Source organism: Macaca mulatta, chromosome 19, assembly GCF_049350105.2.
Source record: "Macaca mulatta isolate MMU2019108-1 chromosome 19, T2T-MMU8v2.0, whole genome shotgun sequence".
Classification (NCBI taxonomy): domain Eukaryota; kingdom Metazoa; phylum Chordata; class Mammalia; order Primates; family Cercopithecidae; genus Macaca; species Macaca mulatta.
The window spans coordinates 52,949,416-52,972,021 of NC_133424.1; the positions used below are offsets into that span (position 1 = coordinate 52,949,416).

The 22,606-nt window shown below is 58.8% G+C and overlaps 2 protein-coding genes across 6 annotated transcripts in view; one reads left to right on the forward strand and one right to left on the reverse strand.

Moving 5' to 3' along the window:
- Positions 1-21,892, forward strand: part of ARHGEF1 (Rho guanine nucleotide exchange factor 1) — a 47,975-nt gene extending 26,083 nt beyond the window's left edge. For 2 of the 3 annotated variants that reach the window (XM_077982940.1, XM_077982943.1), the window contains 2 exons: positions 15,166-15,307; positions 21,407-21,892. In XM_077982940.1, coding sequence (XP_077839066.1) covers positions 15,166-15,307; positions 21,407-21,507 — 243 coding nt within the window. In that variant the 3' untranslated portion in view covers positions 21,508-21,892. The remainder of the gene's footprint in view (positions 1-15,165; positions 15,308-21,406) is intronic. The other variant, XR_013410703.1, reaches the window with a different exon arrangement.
- On the reverse strand, positions 182-21,377 carry ERFL (ETS repressor factor like). Of its 3 annotated transcripts, XM_001118376.4 has the most exons (6): positions 19,797-20,301; positions 5,689-5,768; positions 2,358-2,592; positions 1,772-1,967; positions 1,556-1,673; positions 182-1,147 (listed from the first exon to the last, which is right to left on the reverse strand). In XM_001118376.4, exons 2-6 carry the CDS (start codon positions 5,753-5,755, stop codon positions 699-701), a joined length of 1,065 nt encoding a protein of 354 aa, XP_001118376.3. In that variant the 5' UTR covers positions 5,756-5,768; positions 19,797-20,301; the 3' UTR covers positions 182-698. The 3 variants fall into 3 exon arrangements, with proteins under 3 accessions (XP_001118376.3, XP_077839136.1, XP_077839137.1); XM_077983010.1 differs by lacking the exon at positions 5,689-5,768 and having other exon boundaries at positions 19,797-21,377; XM_077983011.1 differs by lacking the exons at positions 182-1,147; positions 1,556-1,673; positions 1,772-1,967; positions 2,358-2,592 and adding an exon at positions 2,886-5,567 and having other exon boundaries at positions 19,797-21,377.
- Positions 21,893-22,606: the final 714 nt, after the last annotated feature.

Here is a 22,606-nt window from a genome sequence, read left to right on the forward strand (position 1 = left end):
GTCGGCTTCCTGGGTCTGTGCCTCTGCGCCTGCCTCTAGTTGTTCATTCATTCATTCATTTCTTTGTTTGAACCGTTACTCCCCAGGCGCTCTGCACACACACTGGGTATGAGGCATCCCCCTGACACCGCCCTCCAGCTCCCACCCCCAATCCCCCATGCTCAGCACTGGGCACCCCGAGTCTCACTCTCTGTTCTTTTATTTCTGTAGTAAACTCTCTGGAGGTGACTGTCGGGATCATGGGGAGCTGGTGGGAAGGGGGCCCCTCCTGGGTGGGGGCTGGGGGCGGGGTTATTGCTCTGAGCTCCCTGTCCCCAGGGGGGCCTGTGTGGGGGGTGTCAGGACTGGGGCCAGCACAGGGGGGTTGGAGACATGGCCACACAAACACTTGGGGCACAGCACAGGGTGGGCGGGTGGGGAAGGCTGGGCGCCATATTGCACTTTGGGAGTGGGTCCAGGCGGGGACCCCCCTCAAACTGGAGCCTGGGGAGGAGGCTGGAGGCCATCACGTTCCCTCTGTCCTCTGTGGAGGGGGAAGTGAGACCCCAACTCTGGGGCTGGGGAAGGAGACTGGTGCAGCAACATGCCCAGACCCGGGAGGTGCTGAGGGCTGGTCCTGGGCCTTGGGCCAGGCATCAAGGGCAGACGGGCGGCTGCCCTGGTCCCCGCCTCAGCGGAATCCATTGCCCCCTGCTGGCTCAGCTGCCAGTCCCCCCTTTGCCTGCCTTTGCCTTGGGGGGCACCAGGAGACCCTCATCGCCCTCGCTGTCAGAGCTGCAGCCGCTGACGTCGGTAATCTCCAGCTCCGAGTCGCTGTCCTCCTTCCCACCAAGGGCAGCCTCTGGACCCCCAGCCCCCGGCAGTGCCAGGCGAGGGGCCGCTGCCAGGCCCGAGGGGCGCTCGGGGCCCAGGCCCTCCCCTGTCGAGGCCAGCAGGGGCACGGCTGTGGGGCCTCCCCCTGCCCCTGCCGAGGGCAGGTGGCTCAGGGAACTGGCCAGAGGGTTGGGGTAGAAGTGCGGGGGGTAGAGAGAGGGAGGCAGCTTGGGGAAGGGGCCCGTGAGGTACGGGTTAAAGTTCCAGGGGTACTCAGGGAAGGCGCGGCCATAAGGACCCAGCAGGCCAGGGGGCTTGGAATAGCTGGTGGCACCTGGGGGGCACAGAGGTAGGTCAGGCTGGGGCGCCTGCCTACCTGGGGACCAGCAAAGGGGGCTTTCTCCCTGCCATATCCCACCCCATCTCCCTGCGTCCCTCCTACATGGCATCTCACCCCCTCACACAGCTTCCCCCAACTCCATCTCCCCCACTTGTCTTCCCATTCCTTAAGCACCCCTGAAAGCCCTTGTCCCCCTCTCATTTCCCCTCCCTCACCTCACATCCTTTTCTGGGTTTTACACACGCGCACACACACACACACACGCATGCACACACACACATCCTACAGCCTGGCTCTGGGCCCCCTTCCCCATCCCTTCTCTTGTCTTTTCTCATCCTCTTCCCTCAAGCCTGCAGCTTCTCCCACCATGCCCCCAGCACCCCACAACCTCCAGGCTCTTACCAGAGCCCAGGAACGGGAAAGGGCTGTCCAGACGCAGTTTATCTGTCTCGGAGGTGAACAGGGGCGTCCGGGTCCCTGGCTCTCCCAGGCGTGGGGCAGAGAACAGGGTTTGCAGGGTCTAGAGAGGGAGTGGGGGAAGCCGCCCTGCTCAGACTGTCCCCTCCCCAGAGTGGGCACCAAGTGCCTCAGTTCCAGGACCCCAATACCCAGACTCACCTCAGGGGTGAGGGGAGGAGCATCTGGCCCTGGGGCCCCCCCGAAGGGACTGGGGGTCAGCAAGAGTGGGGAGCCGGTGGCAGCTGCCGCCATGTCCAGCAGCGGGTAATTGACAAGCACAACTTTGCTGAAGTTGAACTTGTAGGTGAACCTCTTCCCTTTGGTCTTGTGGAGAATCCGCTTGTTGTAGTAGTAACTGTGGGGAGAGCGGTGGTGCTGGGGAGGTGCAGGGGGAGCCTTGGGGAGGGATCTGGGGTTTCTTAATGCGTGTGCTGTCCCAGGCACGATGCACAGAGCACTAGAACTTGGGGAAACTGAGGCTCACAAGTCCCTTAACAGGGATCACAAGGCAAGGAAGGGATGAGGCAGGAGCGGGGACCCTGCCCTGCGAGACTCCAAAGCCCAGGTTTAGGGGTCCTTCCTCCTTGCCTCCCTTCCACTCACAAGTAGCTATGGTGGCTACTCACGCACAGCCCTGTGCCTTGTGGGATCCAGCAGGAACCTGCCCCAGGATGCAGAGGGGTCACCAGAGGGACAGCGGGGGGGAAAAGGACAAGTTGGGATCCAGCCCCCAGCCCTTCCTCACCGCAGGGCCCGGCTCAGCTTGTCGTAATTCATGTGGGGCTTGCATTTGCGAATGCCCCACAGCCGGGCCACCTCGTCAGGGTCTTTGATGACAAATTCCCCGTAGTCCCCCTGCCAGGCGATGACACCCTGGTACTCCTCCTTCTGCAGCAGCTCCAGGATAAAGTGCCACAGCTGGATCTGCCTCGAGCCAGGGGATGACTCTGGCTTGTAGGCCCAATCCGGGAAGGCAAACCCTGGGGACGGGAGAGAGGGAGTGGCCTGGAGTCAGGATGCCAAGTCCAGGGCTCTGGGTCCTGCTGGACTCAGTAACCTGAGAGGCATCTAGTTCTCCTCCAGCCTCAGGCATCTTTAGGGACCTGGTTTCCACTCTCCAAACCTCCTCCCCTGGTGTCTGGTCCCCAAATTATCCAAATATGGGCAAGAACCCAGTCATCCAGGGACGCTGTGTTGGTACCAGTCTGATCCCCTACCTTAGCATAGCTCCCCCAGGCTCAGCATCCAGAGGTGGAGGTAGGAGGGACTGGCTTCCTGCACCCATGACAGTTAGGAGGAATGGGAGAGAGGGGCACCCCCTCCCCAACAGCGTTAGTCTTCCCACTGCCCCCAGCCAGCCCCAGGAGGTCTCTGGTCTCTCTTGTACCCTGCACTGCCCCCAGCTCTTGCTGTCTCTGTTCCCCATTCCCTGTCCCCTGCTCCACCTTCTGGCATTCCCCAGAGCCCCCCACTGACCCACCCTGGCATATCCAGGCATATCCAGGCTGGGGCTGTGTGCATGTCTGTACCTGCCTGTGTATTTGTACCTTTCCCATCCCTGTGTCCCCTCCACCCCATATCCATGCCCATGTCTGTCCAAGAACAGTCCAGAACAGGGTGTGTGTGTGCGCATGCACACACATATGCCCACGGAGGACATGTCACACAGACATCAGTTCACTTGCCTGAAACACACAGCCACACTGGGACACAGGCACACCGGAGTGCCATACGCATGCTGGGGGCCACCAAGGCTGACATGGCAGACATGGGCTGCCCAAGACAAGGTCACGTCATCTCAACAACCCCACAGTGCACACCCAGCACAACACACAATTACACATCTCAAGATTGGAACCTGCTAACAACACAGATGCATGAAAAGACACACACAGGACCCCAAATACCCAAAGAACACACTGTACAATGGAGACGGTGAACACAGCATCAAGATATTCATGTCCCCAGACACAGAGGGTGACAGCGTGTCAGTAGAGCAACTTCCCAAACCCGCACACAGAGGTACCCATGTGTCAGCACTGACACCCACGGCTCACATCATGTCTCCATGCAGAGGGGGGTACCCCACTGTCCACATACCCCCAGGAACTGGGCACCCTGAAATCTCGCCTCCCATGCAGAAGGCCCCAAGCCCTGGGTCCAAATTCTGTGCTCACTCCTGTGCCACATCCTATGCCCCCTTCCCCCTCCTTAGAGACCCCAGACCCAGGCATGAAAATAGAAGGCAGGCCGGGCGCGGTGGCTCAAGCCTGTAATCCCAGCACTTTGGGAGCCGAGACGGGCGGATCACGAGGTCAGGAGATCGAGACCATCCTGGCTAACACGGTGAAACCCCGTCTCTACTAAGAAATACAAAAAATAGCCGGGCGAGGTGGCAGCGCCTGTAGTCCCAGCTACTCGGGAGGCTGAGGCCGGAGAATGGCGTGAACCCGGGAGGCGGAGCTTGCAGTGAGCTGAGATCCGGCCACTGCACTCCAGCCTGGGCTACAGAGCGAGACTCCGTCTCAAAAAAAAAAAAAAAAGAAAATAGAAGGCAGAGTGAGTCCATACAAAGCTGGCAGCAGTGCAGGAGAGGGGAGGCTGCGGCGCGCCAGGGCAGGGGAGACCAGCATCGCCGTGTCCACTTGCTGTGTGATTACGGGCAGGTCCTTACCCTCTCTGGTTTAGAACTTCAGAGGTGGAAGGCAAGGGGGCGCAGGGTCACACGCAGGCTGCCTGGTGTATAAAAGTGGGTGCTTGTTCCTCCCGGGGAGCTCCAGGTAGTCTCCTTCTTGAGGGATAATTTTTATCTGAATTCATTTTTGGGTCTTTCTCACCTCCCATGACAGGGCTGGATCCAGACTCCAGCTCTGACCCATTCCACACCCAGAACACATCCTATTGGGGATGCAACTATATCACAGACACACCCACAGGACCCCAAGGTGACAACGGGACACCCAACCCGGACACTCCATCTGTCTCTGAATGCACACCCTCAAATATGTCGTACCTATGAGGCACAGGCACACTAGAGAGAAGACCCCCAAACTCAGTAGGCAGACACACACATGTGACAGACAAACCCCCAGAATTCACTCATGCACACATGGACCCTACACTGAGAACCAGACACAGCCCCCAACACAGGCCCATGGACGCATCCCCCACAGCATCAAATGCACCAAGACATCCATTCGGAACGCCATACACCACGAGACAGACCGCAAGAAACAGGCAAAGGCTCCTCACCCCACTCAGTCAGAGGTACAGTCGCGAGCCGGCAGACACCCCCATCCCAAAATGCAGACACGCCCAGCCCAGAGACACTCAAGTAGCCTCAGATGGGCACGTACAAGCAAATACACAAGCTCACACAAAGACAGGCTGTGCAGACACATTCTCCCAGTGTGACCCCTTCTAAAAACACTGAAGTGTGACACAGGGACACACTCTGAAATGAGACCCCAAATAACCAAGCACAGAGTGTCTGTCTCTCTCTCACACACACACCCCTCCCGCTGCACATGGGCATGGTGTCTGACCAGCCTCACCGGCCACCACCCCCAGTTCCAAACCTCCACTCTGAGCAAGCTGTCCTCTCTCCTGGGTCTCGGGCTGGCTGGGTCATGCCTGCACGTCCCCCTGACTGGGCAGGGCCATCTGTCCATCTGTCCATCCATGCTCCCCCTCCCCGGAAACCCCTCAGTGCCCGCTCCAGCCCAGTCCCTGCTCTCTTTCCGCGCAGGACTTGCGTGGGAGCAGGCTGAGAGGTGCATGGCAGGGATGCCCGGGCCTCGGGCCCCTCTGTCCTCACCCCTCACTCACCTCCTTACCTTGCCCACCCTCCCAGAAGACCCACATATCGCAGCAGGCAGGTGGCAGGGTAATCTGGCTGCGAAGTTTTTAGCCAACTTTCTCCGAAGGGGTTTGATTTGGGGGACTCTGACCAAGACTGAGAGAGAAGGACCCACGGACTAGAGTGAGACACGTGGAGACACGGAGAGAAGGGGGTGCGGCTCACTGGGGAGGCCTGAGGGGTGGGGGAAGGAATGGGGGAGGTCCGGGCCAGTTACCAGGGGTCCAGAGAGCCGGCAGGGCGGGCGGGGCGAAGAGAAGGTCGGAGACGCAGCTACAGTCCATGGCGGAGCCGGCCCTGCAGAGGCCGGGACGGACACACGGGGACGGGGTGGGCAGGAGAGACAGACACAGGTCAGCCAGCGGGGCGCTGCCCGGGGCCTCCCCCTCTCCCATGTCCCCACCCCAGCCCTCTGCCCTCTCCCCGCAATCCCTTCTGCCCACTCCCTCCCGCAGGCACCGCTCTGTCACCAGCCGCTCCCAGCCCCGAGCCCCCAGCACCCCGTTCCTTCCCTCCCAGCCTCTCCTCCCGCATCCTCCTCCTCACTCGGTGCCTCCATCACTAACCACGCCGCTCCCAGCCTCCCTCCCCGCTCCCCGCCACTCGCTCACGCTCTCACACTCGCTGGCTCTCACGCCCGCCCGCCCGCTCGCTCGCGCCCCGCACAGTCTCTGCTGCCGTCTCCCGTCCCCGCTCTCCCGCCTGACCTCCCGGGTCGGTCGGTCCCTGCGTCTCCGGGTCTCCCTCTGTCTCTCTCTCTGGCTGCCCCAGATTTATCTTGCTCTGAAACTTGCCCCCACACCCGCCCCACCCGGACGACCCGCAGGCGGACTCTTCCAGCCCTTGCGCAGCTCCGACCCGCAGCGGCCCAGGACAGGCTGCAGGGGGCAGGCCCAGCCCCGCCTCCTCCAGTCCCCTACCCCACAGGGCAGCCCCCAGCGCCCCGCAGGAGGCCTCCACAGACCCCAGACCTGCTGCTCACCCTGAAGACCCCTGCCACTTGGATCTGCCTCCCTCCTCAGACACCCCTTCCCCTCGCATCTGCCTCCCCCTCAGACCCCCTCCCTCAGACACTCCCTCTCCCTAGATATCTTACGCCCCTAAGATACTCCATCCCCTCCTCACTCCAGTCTCCCCGCACCTTTCCCCCTCATGCGGCGCCTCCCCTCCACACACACACCCTTGGAATCCACTCCCTCTCACACCCCTCCGCAGACACACGCTGCCCTCGCGCTCCCGAGACCCCTCCCCCCAGGCACTTCAGCCCCTCACTGCCACCCTCAGACCCCACCTCTGGAGCACCTTCTTCCTGGAGACCCCCCAGATGCTCTCAAAAACCCACTCCTCTTAGACACCCTGATACTCCCCACTGCTCCCATGCCCCCCCAAACCCCTCAGACCCTGGCAGCCCACACTGTGTTCCCCCATGAGCCCCACCTACCCCCTGGACACGACAAGACTTTTCAGACACCCCATGTCCCCTCAGACTCGCCCGGTCTCCCCACAGAGGCCCCAACCACAGATGCCCCCACCTCCCATCTGCCTCCTGGAGCCTCCCCTGTCCCAGGCCCCCTCTGTTCTCACACCTGTCTCCCCATCTTTCTCCATCTGCCCCCTGTCTCTCAGTATCTCTCTCTCTCCATCTCTGTCTCTCCCCATCACTTGGTCTCTTCTGCCTTCGGTCTCCCCCCACCATCTCCCTTCCATTTCTGACTCTCTCCTCCACCTAGGGGGTCTCTCTCCCCACCTCACTGCCCTCTCCCCCTCTCTCTATCTCCTCCTCCACCACTCAGTCTCTTCCCTGTTTCTACGTCTCCCACCCCTGCTTCTTTCCCGTCTGTCTCTCCGTCTTCCCAGGGTGTCCATCTCTGTCTCTCTATGACTTTCTCCCCATCTCTGCTGTCCATCTCTCCCTCCCCCTCCACCATCTCTGTCTCTGTCTCTCCCTCCCCCTCCACCATCTCTGTCTCTGTCTCTCCCTCCCCCTCCACCATCTCTGTCTCTCCCTCCCCCTCCACCATCTCTGTCTCTGTCTCTCCCTCCCCTTCCACCATCTCTGTCTCTCCCTCCCCCTCCACCATCTCTGTCTCTCCCTCCCCCTCCACCATCTCTGTCTCTGTCTCTCCCTCCCCTTCCACTATCTCTGTCTCTCCCTCCCCCTCCACCATCTCTGTCTCTGTCTCTCCCTCCCCTTCCACCATCTCTGTCTCTCCCTCCCCCTCCACCATCTCTGTCTCTGTCTCTCCCTCCCCCTCCACCATCTCTGTCTCTGTCTCTCCCTCCCCCTCCACCATCTCTGTCTCTGTCTCTCCCTCCCCTTCCACCATCTCTGTCTCTCCCTCCCCCTCCACCATCTCTGTCTCTGTCTCTCCCTCCCCTTCCACTATCTCTGTCTCTCCCTCCCCCTCCACCATCTCTGTCTCTGTCTCTCCCTCCCCTTCCACTATCTCTGTCTCTCCCTCCCTTTCCACCATCTCTGTCTCTGTCTCTCCCTCCACCATCTCTGTCTCCTGTCTCTGCCCCCACCCTTTCCCTGTCCCGCGTCGTCTCTCCAGCAGCCCCGCTCCCCCACACCTCTCCCCCACCCATCGCTCTCCCACCTCCCCGCTCTCTCTGCCTCTCAGGGTCCCCTCCTTCCTCCCCCCGCCCCCACCCCCTATTGGCCCCTCTCATTTCCGTGTTGGTTTTGATTTCTCTTCCCGACGCTTTCAACTCCCCGCCGCCTCCTCCGGACACGTTATAACGAGGAGCCGTGGGATCGGCGCTCCGGGCCCTGCTCCCACGCTCCCCCCGCCGTGTCTCACACGCATCTCTGCCATCTCGCGGTCTCTGTGGCCACTTCTCCCCGTCTCTGTGCCCAGCCTTGGTCCTGTGTCAGGCTCCACAGGGACCTGGACCTCTTGCCCATGTCCATCACCTCTGCCGCCCTGTCCCCGTCCGTCTGTCCCTCCCGTCTCTGGGTCTCCATGCCTCCCTGTCTCTCGGTTCCCACGTCGTCTCCACTTCTGTGTCCTCACGTCTCTGGGTCCCCACGTCTCTGGGTCTCCGCATGGCTCTGTTTTGATATCTAGAGTCTCCACACCCCATCTCTGTCTCCACGTCTCCATATCTCCTCCTCCTCAAGTCCCTGTCCTGTCCCCATGTCCCCCATCTCTGTCTCATCTGTCTCCATGCCCCATCTTCCTGTCTCTGTGTCTCTGTCTCCATGTCTCCATCTCCATGTCTCTGTCTCTGTTTCTGTCCCGGTGTCCGTCTCTTGGGGTCCCTTTGATCTCACCCTGCCCCTGGCGCCCCCCTGGCCCCATTGATCGCTGATCGACCGATGGAGGGAGCAGGGCCTGCGGGGCCTGGGGCTGCAGGGCCGAACAGGGCCTGGTAGGACGGCCAGACAGATGGACAAACGGCCCCAGCCCCAGTGGCTGTGGAGGGGGAGCAGCCACAACCCCCCGCCCCTCCCTGCCGGCCGGCGCGGTGCGGATGGGGACTCCAGGCAAGCTTTAATTTTTAATTTTATTTTGCTTCCTCCACCCCCCCTTCACCCCCCATCTCTACCGCCCGCAGCCATGGCACCGAATGTGTGTGCGCATGTGAGCGAAGCGGTGTGCAGAGGCGCTGGGCAGGCGAGGGCCCTCCTCCCTTCTCTCCCTGCCAAGCACAACCACACAGACCCACACACCAACCCAGGCACGAACACCGCCACGTCCCACACAGCACATATCGCACAGATGCACACACCAGCACACACACACCCCATCACACACCGCAGGAGCCCACATGTCAACAAAGTCACACACAGCATCACATCCCACACATCACAGAGACACATACCACCATTGCCACATACAACCCACATCACAGTTGCATGTGTCAGTAAAGTCACACACCAACATTATCACACAGTCACACACAGCATAGTCACAGACACACAGAAACAGACACACAATTTTACACAAATACGACACACACCAATTCAAACTCACACAGAAACAAAGACACACAATCACAAATCCTAGACACACTGTGTAGACACATAAACCCACACTGAGGCTCGCAATCAAATACGGAAACCCAGATTCCCAAGCACACAATCACACACTGAGACAACAGCACACAGAAACAGACACAGAGTCACACAAACAAGCGCCACCGACCCTCCAGCGCATACATATGTACTTGGTCATGCATGGAGCCGTAGAGATACACACACCAGCACCAACCCAGAGAGCCAACGCACACGGCCACACACACAGCCATTCACAGACACAGTCACAATCACACCAAGATCACGGACCCAAACCCACGACCGACACAGCGGCCCCTGCAGAGGTACACACAGACACACCCACACACACTGGGTAGGGTGGGCACTCAGCGGTGACCCCAACCCAAGGCCCCTGCCACTCCTGCTCCCACCATCCCCATCTGTCTGCCTGTCTCTCCGTCTGTGGACTTCCCAAGCATGTCTCTGCATGGGTCCGTGATCTGTGCGTGTGTGTGCGTGTATGTGACACGTGCCCTTGTCTCAGACCCGCTTCTGTGGCTGTCTCTCGAGACAAAGGTCTCCCGGTCTCTCTCAGCTCCTTCGGGTGTTGGCGTGTCTTTCTGTCTGTCTCTGTCACTGGGGGTCTCTGTCTCTGTCACTGAGAGTCTCTGTCTGTCTCTGTCTCTGAGGGTCTTTGCTGCTCATCTTGGCCTGCCTCTCTTTCTAAATATCTCCATCTCTGAGTGTCTCTGTTTCCCCCATCTCTCTCTCTGGGTGCCTCTCTCTGTCTCTGTCTGTCTCTGTCCCTCTGTCTCTGGGCTCTGTCATCTCTCTCTGCCTCTGTCTCCTAACCCCCCATCACCCCGGCCCCCCGGGCTGGGGTTTAACCAGTTGTTTTGATTTCTCTAAGCTGCGCCTGCGGCCTCGGGAGCCGCCTCGGGCCTCGCACCGCCCCCCAGCCCCTTCATCCCTCACCCAGGCCCCCCATCCCCACCTCCCCTTAACACAATCTGCACAAGTGGAATGAAAATTGATTTTTTTTTTAAATTTCATATCTTCTCCGGGGCTCTGTCTAAAGAGGAGAGAGACGCGGCCCAAGACCCTTCTCCCACCGCCGCCCCCGCATGCACACACCATGCCCTGACACACACGCGCACGCACGCACACACACACCCCGACTGCACCCACCTATGGCCACATGTTCAGGCACAATCTGGGGACATGTCCCTCCTTACGCCACACACCCATGTAGGACACATCTGTGCACATAGTAGAGACCCACAGCGACACCCTCTAGTAGGCACACACACACCATGCACAGCCCCAGCCATGGGCCCGCTGCCAGCCCCACCCATCTCTTGCCACACAAACGAGCCCCCAACACCGTCCCATGTGGGTGCACGAAGCCGGCTCTCTGTGGTCACAGACTGTGTGTGTGCTCACACACCCGTCCGTCCTGACTGTGGCCACGTCCACGTGAACACAGAGCAGGCTCAGGGGCCGGCCCTCGACAGGTACCAGGAGACCCTGTGCCTGTCCTGGAGAGGAGGGGGTTCAGGGGTGATGTGGGGTTTCCTGCATGGGCATGCCCCCCTCATCAATGGGGGACGCCACCCCATTCCCACACTGCCCACATCAAATACTCTGGCCTGACCCTGGTTGGGGGTGACTTTGTGCCTGGGGTGTACACACACCCCACACGTATACACCACATATACACCACACATACCACATACACACACCACAAACACACCATACATACACACCCCCCCCACACACATACCCACCACATACACCACACACCACATACACACACACAGTATACACCACATACACCATGCACACCATATCACACACACACATAAATATGCACATGCACCACATACACACCACACACACCCCACACACACCATATACTCACCATACACACACACATCACTACCCCTCACATACCTGACATATACTACATACACTACCCATCACATACACACCACACACCACATACACATCACACACACACCCCACACATATACACACTATACACATCCACACCATATATACCACGTCCACCACACACATGCCACACACTGCATACACACCTCACACACACCACATCACTCTCACATACACCACACACACTACATACACTACCCATATCATACCACACACCACATATCCACCACACACCACATACACACATACACAACACACACATCATACACACCACATGCACACCACACACCACACACACACCATACACACCACACACATTACATACACACCATACCACAGACACTATTATACATCACACCACATACACAACACACACACCCGCACACATCACACCACACCACATGCCACACACAACACACATACCACACACATCACCCACATACCACACACCACACTCACACACCACTCGCAGCTTACTACTTCTCTCAATACCACACATTGTAATCCCCACCTGGACACACACAAAACCACAGTCACCCTTAACACAGAGACCCACAGAAAACACACAGAAGCAGACAGGGTGACACTAGAAACAGCTTCACACACAGACTTGGATTCAAGTTCATACAAGTTGCACACACATGCGCCATCCAACAGCCACACAGAAACATGCAACCACACAAACATACACAAACATACACAAACAGTCATCAGTGCTCTTCAGGGCTGGACACACAGTATCAACTGTTATGAACCAACACTCAAGCTGGTACATTCAGCTCCCGAAAATTGCCACGCAGGCACGCACACGCACGCGCACACACACACGCACACACACACGCACACACACACGCACACACACACGTCCACATCTAAATCCAGACTCAGACACAAGCCCACAAGTTCAGAGACGCAACAGCAACCCCTGAACACCAACACAGCGCCACACAAACACACAGCTGGTCTGTGACACATAAGATCTGGGGGGCTCTTAGCTGCATCCCTCACACCCACACTCACCAGCCCAGCTGCCAGGGTCCTCTCAGGGGCGCGCGCGCTCGGTCCTTCCACCCTGTTTCTCTGGGACTGAACCTCCTCATCTTGCCCTCAGAGATGAGAGCTGCCCCAGGTCCCTGGGGCCCATCCTGCACAGCCACACCACGTGAAAACACCAGACACGGCACAACTCCAGAGCTTTGGACAGTCGCACCAGACAGAGCTGAACACCACACACGTGTCACACAGACATGACACACATCACACAGACATGACACGCTCACAGACAGGACATGTGTGGCTCCACTCAGCACCCATACTTAGTCACCTGTGCCCAGGAACATGCATGTCTACACAGACACTGTGACACAAGTCACACAGTCATGTGCACCTGCGCGCGCGCACGCACTCGCACACACACAGACAGATGGTCTTCTGCCTCGACTGCACTGTGCAGGACACACAGAGGGACAGAATGGCAGACAGGGCTGGCTTCCCAGGCTGGGGAAGGTGTGTCTGTGACCCTCACTTGAGAGGTGAGGAGGCTCCAGGCCAGAGACGGAGAGGCCTGTGGGTGAGGGCAAGGGCAGAGATCCACACCCCACTCCCTCTCTCTCTCCCTCTCTGTCTCTGTCTCTGCCTCGGGCCCTGTGTGTGTGTCTCTGCATCTCTGTCTCTCTCCCTGAATCTGTCTCTGCCTGATGTCCCTGGGGCTGCGGACAGCGCTCCGAACGGTGTCAGTTGGGGGGTGGTGAGGGAGCGTCCCCGGGGAGGTGGGAGCCGCAGTGCCACGCACCCCGCCTACCAAACAGCTCTGGGGGAGGGGAGAGGGAGGGCAGAGGCGCCACCGCCAGGCGGAGGGAGCTCTGGCTGCTCCCCGACCCCACCCATGGACCCTGCCTCCCCTCAGAGACCCAGAGAGATGGAGGAGCTGGAGGCTGGGGTGGGGGGCACAGAGAAGGGGAGACATGCAGGGAGGAAGAGAGACCGAGGGGGTGGAGCGTGATACATGGAGAACAGAGAGGAAGCAGGAGTGAGACTCGGAGGGAGATGGAGGGGGATAGTCGGGAACCCCACGGGGGAGGCACAGAGACGGAAAGGGACACAGAGGACGAGGACAGGTCCCACAGAAACAGGAAGTGGACTGGGAGCCACATGCACACGCAGAGAGAAGAGACAGACAGAGACAGAGACAGGCAGGGGAGATCGAGGTGGGGAAACACGGCAGAAGGAGCGAACCAGAGAGTCTGAAACAAAGTCGATTAGAAAGCTGGAGGTCACCGGAGAGCGAGGGCTGCACCCGAGACCCCGGGTTGGGAGGAAGGAGAGGAGGGGGCAGAGATGCGGAAAATTGAGGGATTAGGGCAGAGGCAGAAGAGGGATGCAGGCGAGCCCGGCCCTGGAGGTAGGAGCAGAAGGTTCAGGTGTGGGCCTGGCGGTGGGCAGACCTAAGGTGTGGATTCCTTGTCCTCTGCCCTACCTCACCCTTCTTCAGTCCTGGGAGGTTGGTGTCCCCTGGGATTCCGACCCACCCCAACTCCAAAGCCCACCCTACCCCTCCTCCTCCTCACCTCCACCAGGTCCCACCCCACCCAGACCCCAGCTCCATCCTCTACCTCTCCTCCTGGTCCTCATCCCCAACTCCCACCCCTTCCCCACCCTTGCCTTCATTCTACCTCCACCCCCAGCCTCACTCCACACGGGCCCCACCCCTGTATCAGAGTGACAGACAGGAGGGAAATGACCGTTATTTGGTGATGCTGGAGGGGTGTGGGCAGAGAGCTGAAGTGGGGTGTGGTGTACACCAGAACCAGCTACTCAGGGAGCCCAGAGACCCAGAATCCTTCTAGACGGCAACCACCAAGAACCAGGGCTCAGGCATCCCAACAGAGGCTGGGGCTTGGCACCAAGAGTACTGAGGAAATGGTGTTGAGGTGGAATCCAGATGAAACTGTGCTCAGCAGGGAATCAGAGAGGCAGAGATAGCAGATCAAAGGGACAGAAAGCAGGAGATCAAGGCACAGAAATGAGGAGGGCAAAGAGGCAGGGTCAGAGGGCTGGGGAAATAGGGATGGAGCCGAGAGCTAGAGGGGCAGATGGATGGGACTGAGACGCGGGAGCAGACAGGGACAGGGAATCAGATGACAAGGAACTGAGGACAAAAATGGGGAGAAGTGGGTGATCCTGGGTCAGAGAAAAGGAGGAACAGAGAAATGGGGTCAAAGACCCAGGAGGGCAAACATGAGGGGCAGAGAACTGGGAACCGGAGAGACCGAGGGACAAGGGACCGGAGGCAGTGGGGCAGGCCTGAGGGCCCGGGCGAGGGGCGGGGCCTGGGCGGGCTGAGGCTGGAGCTGGGTGCCAGGCCACCGGGGATCCCAAAAGGGCCGGGGTCCAGCCGGGCTGCGGGGGGACTTAGGGCTCCAGGGGCATCAGGCGCGGCGCTAATTCAACGCCATCGATCAGACGGGATGAGAGCAATAAATTATTGTGACAAGATGCAATCCTGGCCCGCGCACTGCCGCCGAGGCGGATCGATCCCTGTCCCCAGCCCCACACCGGGTCCCATGCCCAGGCCTGGGCTGGCGGGAATGCCTCTGCCCACCTCTCCCTCCATTCTCCACCCTGTGCACACTCACTCCCACTGACAGCCAGGTGAAGGGAATGTGAGGAGCAGCCTAGGGGAGAGGCAGGAGGGGCCAGGGGGAACCCACAGAAGGAAGTTCAGCGCCCCCTCTGACCCAGGTCTTTTGCTTCCCTCAGCACCCCATCCTTGCCACCACCTGTGAGGTAGGAACTGCCATGATGGATGCCCATTTCACAGATGTGGAAACTGAGGCTCTGACAGGAAAAGTAACTTGGCCAAAGTCCCACAGGGGTGAAGTTAGCCTGGACTTGAATGCAGGTCAGTATGACACCGCCCCCCAATATTTGTACTGTCAGAGGACAGGGCAAGGGCCAGAGACAGAAAAGGAGGAAAGAGATGAGACAAGAAGACAGACACAGAGTCCAGGATATGGAGAAACTGAGAGAGAGCTGTAAAGACCCTGTACGGAGAGAAACAGACATAGACAAAGACAACCAGAGAAATACAGAGAACAAAGAGAGACTGGGAGACAGACAGAGACAAAGACAGGGCGGGACAGAGGGGTGGAGAGGCCAGAAACCAAAAGAGACAGAGAGACTCAGAATCAGACTGGCAGACATGGACAGGGACAAGGAGATAGGGGCAGGTGGTGGCAAAGGTGGAAATGGAGAAAGGAAATGAAAGTGAGGGTGTGCAGAAAGGAAAGGCCAGCATGCAGGGAGGGGCGGTTTGGGAGGCAGGGGTGTGTCTGGGGAGGCAAGGGTGCTGGGAGGGGGCTGTGCTGGGGGTATGTCTGGGGAGGTGGGGGTGCGCTGGGAGGGGGCTGTGCTGGGGGTATGTCTGGGGAGGTGGGGGTGCGCTGGGAGGGGGCTGTGCTGGCCCCAAACAGCTTGTGGGGGAGGTGGGGGTGAGCATGTGGAATGACAGCCTTAGCCCCAGGAGTCAATGGAGGGTGAGAAAGTGAGCCTGGAGTATAGGGGAGATGGGGTTGGGAGGTAATGGAGAAGCAAGTGTCACCAAAGTCACTAGGTGGATAGGTGTGTCTGTGGAGGGAGGAGGTCACCTTAGGGGCAGATGGGAGAGGCAAGGACACCTGGATGGCTAGGAGGGCAGTCTCTGAAGTCAGACAGCCTTGATTTGACTCAAATCTCTAACATCTACCTGTTTCTGGGACCTCAAAGAAACTCTGTAGACTCAGTTTCCTTCTCTGTAAAATGGGGACAAGAGGCAAGTACCTGCCTCATGAGGGCCCTGTGAGGACAAATGAGACAATGGGTGTGAAGAAGTTAGTGTCTGCCACAGAGATGGATGGTGGCCTTAGTAATCGGGATTTGTCATCACCATCACCCTCATCCTCATCCTCGTGTTGCCATCAGTATATATGGGGAGGGCAGGTGTTACGTGGTGGAACAGGTGGGGCACATATTACAAGCACCTGCTACTCAGACAGTGATACCTGGACCAGGTGTTTCTGATGCACACTGAAGTCAGAGAGCCTCGGACTTAAGATGCTGTGCAGTGCGGAGAGCAGGTGTGGGGGTGGCTGGGAACAGGCAACACGTGTCTAACACATGCTACAGGTGTTATGCATACGGAGGAAGGCGCTCCTCGAGGAGAGAGCTGGTTAGAGACATGTGCTAACAAAGGGGACCGGTGTTTCTGGAGAGAAGCAGGTTGGAGACAGGTGTGAGGGATCTGAAAGTTTGTTCCTAAAGATGTGGGGGTGATAGGCTGCAGGGACAGGTAGCGAAAGTGAACGTAGCAGAGAATGAGGCAGCGGTGTGCAGTGGGTTCACAATGCTTGCAAAAGGTGCAAAGGGACTCCGGTCACATGGATGTTTGGGGGGAGGAAAAGGAGAGAGGTGGCTTGAGTGTGGGGAGCCAGGTGCATGTCCACGGGACAGGGCTGTGTCCAGGAGAAGGTGTCCCCTAGACCCAGCTGAAGAGATGTGAAGCAAAGAGAGATTAGGTGGGGGTATGCGTAGGGGGTGTGGAGGCCTCGGTACCTGTTTGCTGAGGAAATGATTGAATGTGTTACCAGGGCAGAGGATTCCCCAGGATAAACAGGTGAGGAACAGCAGGTGTAGGGGGTTACTGGTGTGACCTTGTGCAGCAAAAGAGAGAGAGAGAGAAACATGAGACATTAGGTATGTAGGAAAGAAGAGAAGTGGATAGAGAGTACCCGAGGGACAGGTGTGGGAAAACAGGTATACAGGTGACGCAGATACCTGTGGCCAAGGACAGATTCCTGCCCCAAACGTGTGTCTGTGTGAAGTAGTGGTGTGTATAGTGAGAGACCAAGAGAGGCAGAGACAGCGCCAGGAGTGAGACACCGGTGAGCAAGTGTGCAGGTGAGACAGGGAAACTCTGAGGGGACAAGGGCTTGGAGGAAGGCATGATGGCAGGGAAGGCCATGAGGAGGGTACCAGTGTGTGAGTTGGAGATCAGGTGGTGCTTGGGGTTAGGACACAGGTGGGGAAGGTGAGGTGCTTCTGTTGTCTGTGATGAGTAACCTGAAATGACAAGTAGGAAAGACAGGTACGGGGGAGTCCTTGGAAGTCAGTGACGGTGTCAGGTACAGGTAGAGAGGGGTGTGAGCGGCAGTTGTGCTCTCAGGTGACCTGTCTGTGGCCAGCTTTTCTGGGAGGGCAGGTGTTGGGGTGTTGGGCAGGTGCAGCACTGTCACGGAGGAGGATGGGTGAGGGCCAGGAGGCTGGGGACTGGCGGGGGCAGGCCTTACCTGAGGGGACAGGTTAGCAGGTTGCACGTGTGAGTGCTTGTTTGCAAAGGAAGGAATGTGTGTGTGAGTGTGTGCACGTGTGGTGGCTCGGTACTGCTTGAGAGGAGGAAGAGGTGAAGAAATACGAATGTGTGAGGAACAGGTAAGTTTAGAGCTTTAGGGGACAGGTGGGATGGCTCATTTACAGGTAGGAAGGGGCCAGTGTGGCATGAAATGAGATAGAATGCAGGGATTCCAGTGGAAGGGGCAGATTTTAGAGAACAGGTGTTACCTGGAGGGGCAGGTAAGAAGGGACATATGCTCCCCCGAGAGATCAGACATCTTAAGGGCAGGTGTGAGGGGGACAAGTGTTACCTGGAGGGGCAGGTGAGAGGAAATAGGTGTTACCTCCAGGGCAGATGAAGGGAACAGGTATGCAGGACAGGTGTTGCGCGCAGGCAGCTATGAGGAGATAGATGTTACCTGGAAGTCCAGATTTGGGGAGTTGAAGGGGGAACATGCGTGTGACAGGTGCATTGATAGACAGGTGTGAGTGAAAGGTTAGTTACCTGAGGCCACAGGTGGGTGCAGTATGACTCTGCCAGATGGTTTGCTGCCTCGATTTCTCTCGCTCCCCTGTCCTCCCCTCCCTGGGGAGCCAGTTCTGGCTCTTGGGTCCCTCCCATGGCTCTGGCCCTGGCGGGGCACACAGTTAGCTCTGGGCTGGTCGAGGCCCGGCCTGCCAGGGCTCCTGAGGCTGCTTGGCGATGCGGAGCGCGTCTGGGCCTCGGCGGGCCGGCCGGGCGGGGGGAGCGGGCGGGGGGGCCGTTTAGCCGTGATAGATCCGCGCGCCGCTTGTCTCTTAATCTCCGGAGCGACCGATCGATTCGCTATTTCCCTTTGTTGCCAGAAAATTCGATCCTGGGCCTGGAATTAGGTCCCCGGCTTAATCTGAGCGGAAACCAGTGAGGGGGAGACAGAGACAGAGATGCTGGGAGAGACAGAGATGGAGAGACAGTAAGAGACAGAGAGAGACAGACAGAGATGCTGAGAGAGAGACAGACATAGGGAGAGATAAGCAGAGATTTAGAGAGAGAGAGGCTAAGAGTTGGACCCAAAAAGGAAGAGAGAGATGCTGGGAGAGACAGAGATAGAGAGACAGATCCTGGGAGAGTTAGAAGTGGACACAGAGATGCTGTGAGAGACAGAGACAGAGAGACCGTGAGGAGAGACCCAGCCAGGGGAGAGATGACAGAAGTGGCCCAGCAGGGCCCTGCGACAGTGGTGGAATGATAGATAGAAAAGGTGTCCCAGAGGGCCCCAGCCCCACGAAGGTCAAGGCCAGGCCACTACTCCCTGCCCCGAAGTGTGCAGACCCCAGAACTGGCCCAAATGTCCTTCCCACAGACCCTGTGACCCTTCACACCAAATATCCAGACCCCAGATATCCAGATCCAAATTACCAGGCCCTCAGCCTTGAACTCCAATTCCAAATCCAGACTTCTGGCCCCCTCCAGTCCAAACTCCTGTGCTGATCCCCAGTCCCAGATATCCACACCCCCAGTCCTGACTCCCAGCCCCCGTCAGCTCCCAACCTCAAATATCTAGATCTTCCGCCCCAAGCGTCCAGTCTCTTGGCTTTGAGCCCCTAGGTCCCAAATATTCAAGCCCTCAGCCCTGACCTCTAAACCCCACTCAGAATCTAGCCCCAAATATCCAGACTCCTCAGCCCCAAACATCCAAATCCACCTTCAGGTCGGACACCAACCCCCGTTCCCAGATTTTCAGTCCAGTCTCTCGCAGACCCCATCTCCGTGGCTCTCACTCGCTCTCCATCCCCGCCCCCAAATCTCGCACCCCTGTCCCTAGGCCGCACCTTCAGTGCTACCCGCCTCCCACCTTCCCAGAGTTGGGCGCAGCCCCACCTGCCTCCCACAGCTGGGGCGGATGACCCCATCAGCCTGCCCCTCCACGGGCTCGGAGGCCCAGCTTCGCAGGCCTCCCAGGACCACCCCCGCGCCCGCCCCCTCCTCTGGCGGGAATCCCCGCCCCCTCCCCGCCCTTGCGCCGGCCGCGGCGCTCACTCACTTTCTGGGCTTTGCGCATCCGCTCCGGTCCAGGGAGAAGTGTTTAAAGTTCGGATCCCGCAGCCATGGCCCCCGCGGCGTCCTGGGGAGGGGGCACCGGGGCGAAGGGCGGGATAGGGGGAGATGCCCAGAGCCCCGGGGAGGCAGAGACCCAGAGGACGAGGAGAGGTAGTCTCTGAGACGCCAGGACTGGAGAGACTCAGAGACGGAGAGACAGCCAGGGAAACAGAGACGGGGAGACGAGCAGAGACGGGGACATGCAGAGAGGGAGAGAGACAGCGAGACAGACGCGCAAAGAGAGCAGAGACGCGGAGAGCTGAGGACGGAGCTCCGGGCGGGAGCGCAGCGCAGCGAGCGCGGGTGGGCGCGCGCCGGGGACAGCCTGGCCGGCTGGGGGCGCGGGGCGGCCCTGCCTCCTGCGCCTTCTCCTCGTCCTCCTCTTCCTCCTGCTCCTCCTCCTCCTCGTCCTCTTCCTCCTCCTCCCTCCACTCCTCCTCTGCGCGCCGCGCGCCTCCCGCCCTCGCGGCCGCCCGGCCGGGCTCGGCGCGCAGATATATGGAGGCGGCGGCGGCGGCGCGGGGGAGGGGGCGGGGGCGCGATCGATGGAATATAATTTTCCTCAAACTCGGAAAATAAAGTTCAGAGCTGATCAAATTTGAAAACAGATGTCGAATCGCGACTCTAAATAAGGTTCGATCCCGGGACTGAGGGAGTGGGGGTGGGGCGGGGGTGGGTGGAGAGGTAGAGAGACCCCCTCCTCTCCCCTTTCCTTCCCCTCCGCCCCGCTCCTCCCTAGGAGGACGCGCGGACAAACGGACAGGCGCGAGGTGGAGGTGGGGACGATGCGGCCAGGACCTCTGCTGGACACGCAAACCTGGCCCCGGCCTGGAACACGGACCCGCACACAGGCAGCCTGGATAGGAGACACACGGACAGAGGGACATATGGATACAGTAAGACAGACAGTGCAAACACACACTCAGGGACACACAGCCCTACAGAGAGACGGACACAGACACACATACACAGACCTACCCTCTGTACACGCAGCACACACATGCCTACCGTAATACAGGAAGTGGAAACACAACCCGTACACGGAGACATTCAGGCACACACAGAGAAACATATGCACAAACACAGCCTGCACACCACACCTTCTCCAACCCACAGCCACTCCCTGATCCACTGAGCCACAAACTGGACACAAAGACACCCAGATGCACGGTGACACACAGCCACACTCCACTCCCAAAACACAGCCTGGACACACAAGCCCTCACTGACACATAGGCAGAACCCAGGGCTGGCACACTGACACTCCCCTTCACACGCCCACAAGGTCACTTGCACATACATGCACACCTGCAGTGACATGGAACAGCCCCGCCCAGCCAGATCTGTTACCATTGAAATAACAAGTCAAGATCGACCAGCCTCAGGGCAGGTCAGACCCACAGTTCAGCTCCTGGCCGGACCTCCTCCTCCTGGCCCAACCTGACCCTCACCCTCACTGTCAACCTTCCTATCTCCTCCCTTGCCCCTTGCCCCTCACCCTGCCCTCTCTCCCGCTGCCACTGCCCCGCAACCACTTTTACGTCCCATTCCCAGGTCAGGCTCCACCCTGCCAAGCCCCACACCAGTTTCTCTGGAGAAAGGCAGCTCTCACCAGGGCAGCCCCTGGAGGCTCCTACCCCCAGAGGAGAAAGTAGATCTCACGGCAAGACAGCAGTCTCCAGGTGGATATATGGGGGCCAGGACAGCTCTGTGGGATCTCACCAACCCCACCAGCGCCCAGGTGCTGAGACCAAGGTGCTGAGAGGCTAGAAGAGAACTTCAGCCCTGCCTGACAGACAGGGTTCAGCCTCACTCCCACTCACCACTCACTCAGGCAAGTCGCTAAACATCCCCAGCCTCAAGTTTCCTCATCTGCAAAATGGGACAATAATGACCTCCCTCCTAGAGTGGTTGGGAGGGTTAAACCGCAGGGCGCATGGAGCACAGCTGGTACCGCACCAAGTACCAAATAAACACACATTTGCTGTGAACTTGCTGCTTCTGAATAATCCCATTAAAATACTAAGAATTTTACCAGAAAACAAGAATTCCTTCACTTGTCTGTACCTTTTCTGCAGTTGGACTGTAGGGAACATTCTTTTTTTTTTTTTTTTTTTTTGAGATGGAGTCTCGCTCTGTTGCCCAGGCTGGAGTGCAGTGGCCGGATCTCAGCTCACTGCAAGCTCCGCCTCCTGGGTTTACGCCATTCTCCTGCCTCAGCCTCCCGAGTAGCTGGGACTACAGGCGCCCGCCACCTCGCCCGGCTAGTTTTTTGTATTTTTAGTAGAGACGGGGTTTCACCATGTTAGCCAGGATGGTCTCGATCTCCTGACCTTGTGATCCGCCCGTCTCGGCCTCCCAAAGTGCTGGGATTACAGGCTTGAGCCACCGCGCCCGGCCGGGAACATTCTTTCAAGGAGCCAACAGGCTTCACTGGGCTCCATTTACGACCCTTTCCCCCAGGGCCATGGTCCTCTGCGTGTCCACAACAGCCCTGGGACTGTCCACAGCCTACTTGAACACAGCTCCCCAGCTACAGTGTTTGTGCATATGTTTCTGTGCATGTGCCTGAATGTCTCCATGTACGGGTCGTGTGTTCCCACTTCCTGTATTATGGTATGCACGTGTGTGCCACGTGTGCAGATGGCAAGTCTGTGTATGTGTATCTGTGTCTGTCTCTGAGTGTGTGTGTAACACCCAGCATACTACAGAGAGCATTCCTCCTCTACCTGCCCAGTGCCTGGCTCTGAATGC

Excerpts from the sequence above, each read along its gene's own strand:
- ERFL (XM_077983010.1), bottom strand. The coding sequence starts at position 20,739 with ATGTCCCTCTGTCCGTGTGTCTCCTATCCAGGCTGCCTGTGTGCGGGT. Across the intron at positions 2,593-19,796 it reads GGATGCGCAAAGCCCAGAAA|GGTTTGCCTTCCCGGATTGG; the intron begins GTGAGTGAGCGC and ends TCCCGTCCCCAG. Across the intron at positions 1,674-1,771 it reads CTCCTCCCCTCACCCCTGAG|ACCCTGCAAACCCTGTTCTC; the intron begins GTGAGTCTGGGT and ends CTCCCTCTCTAG.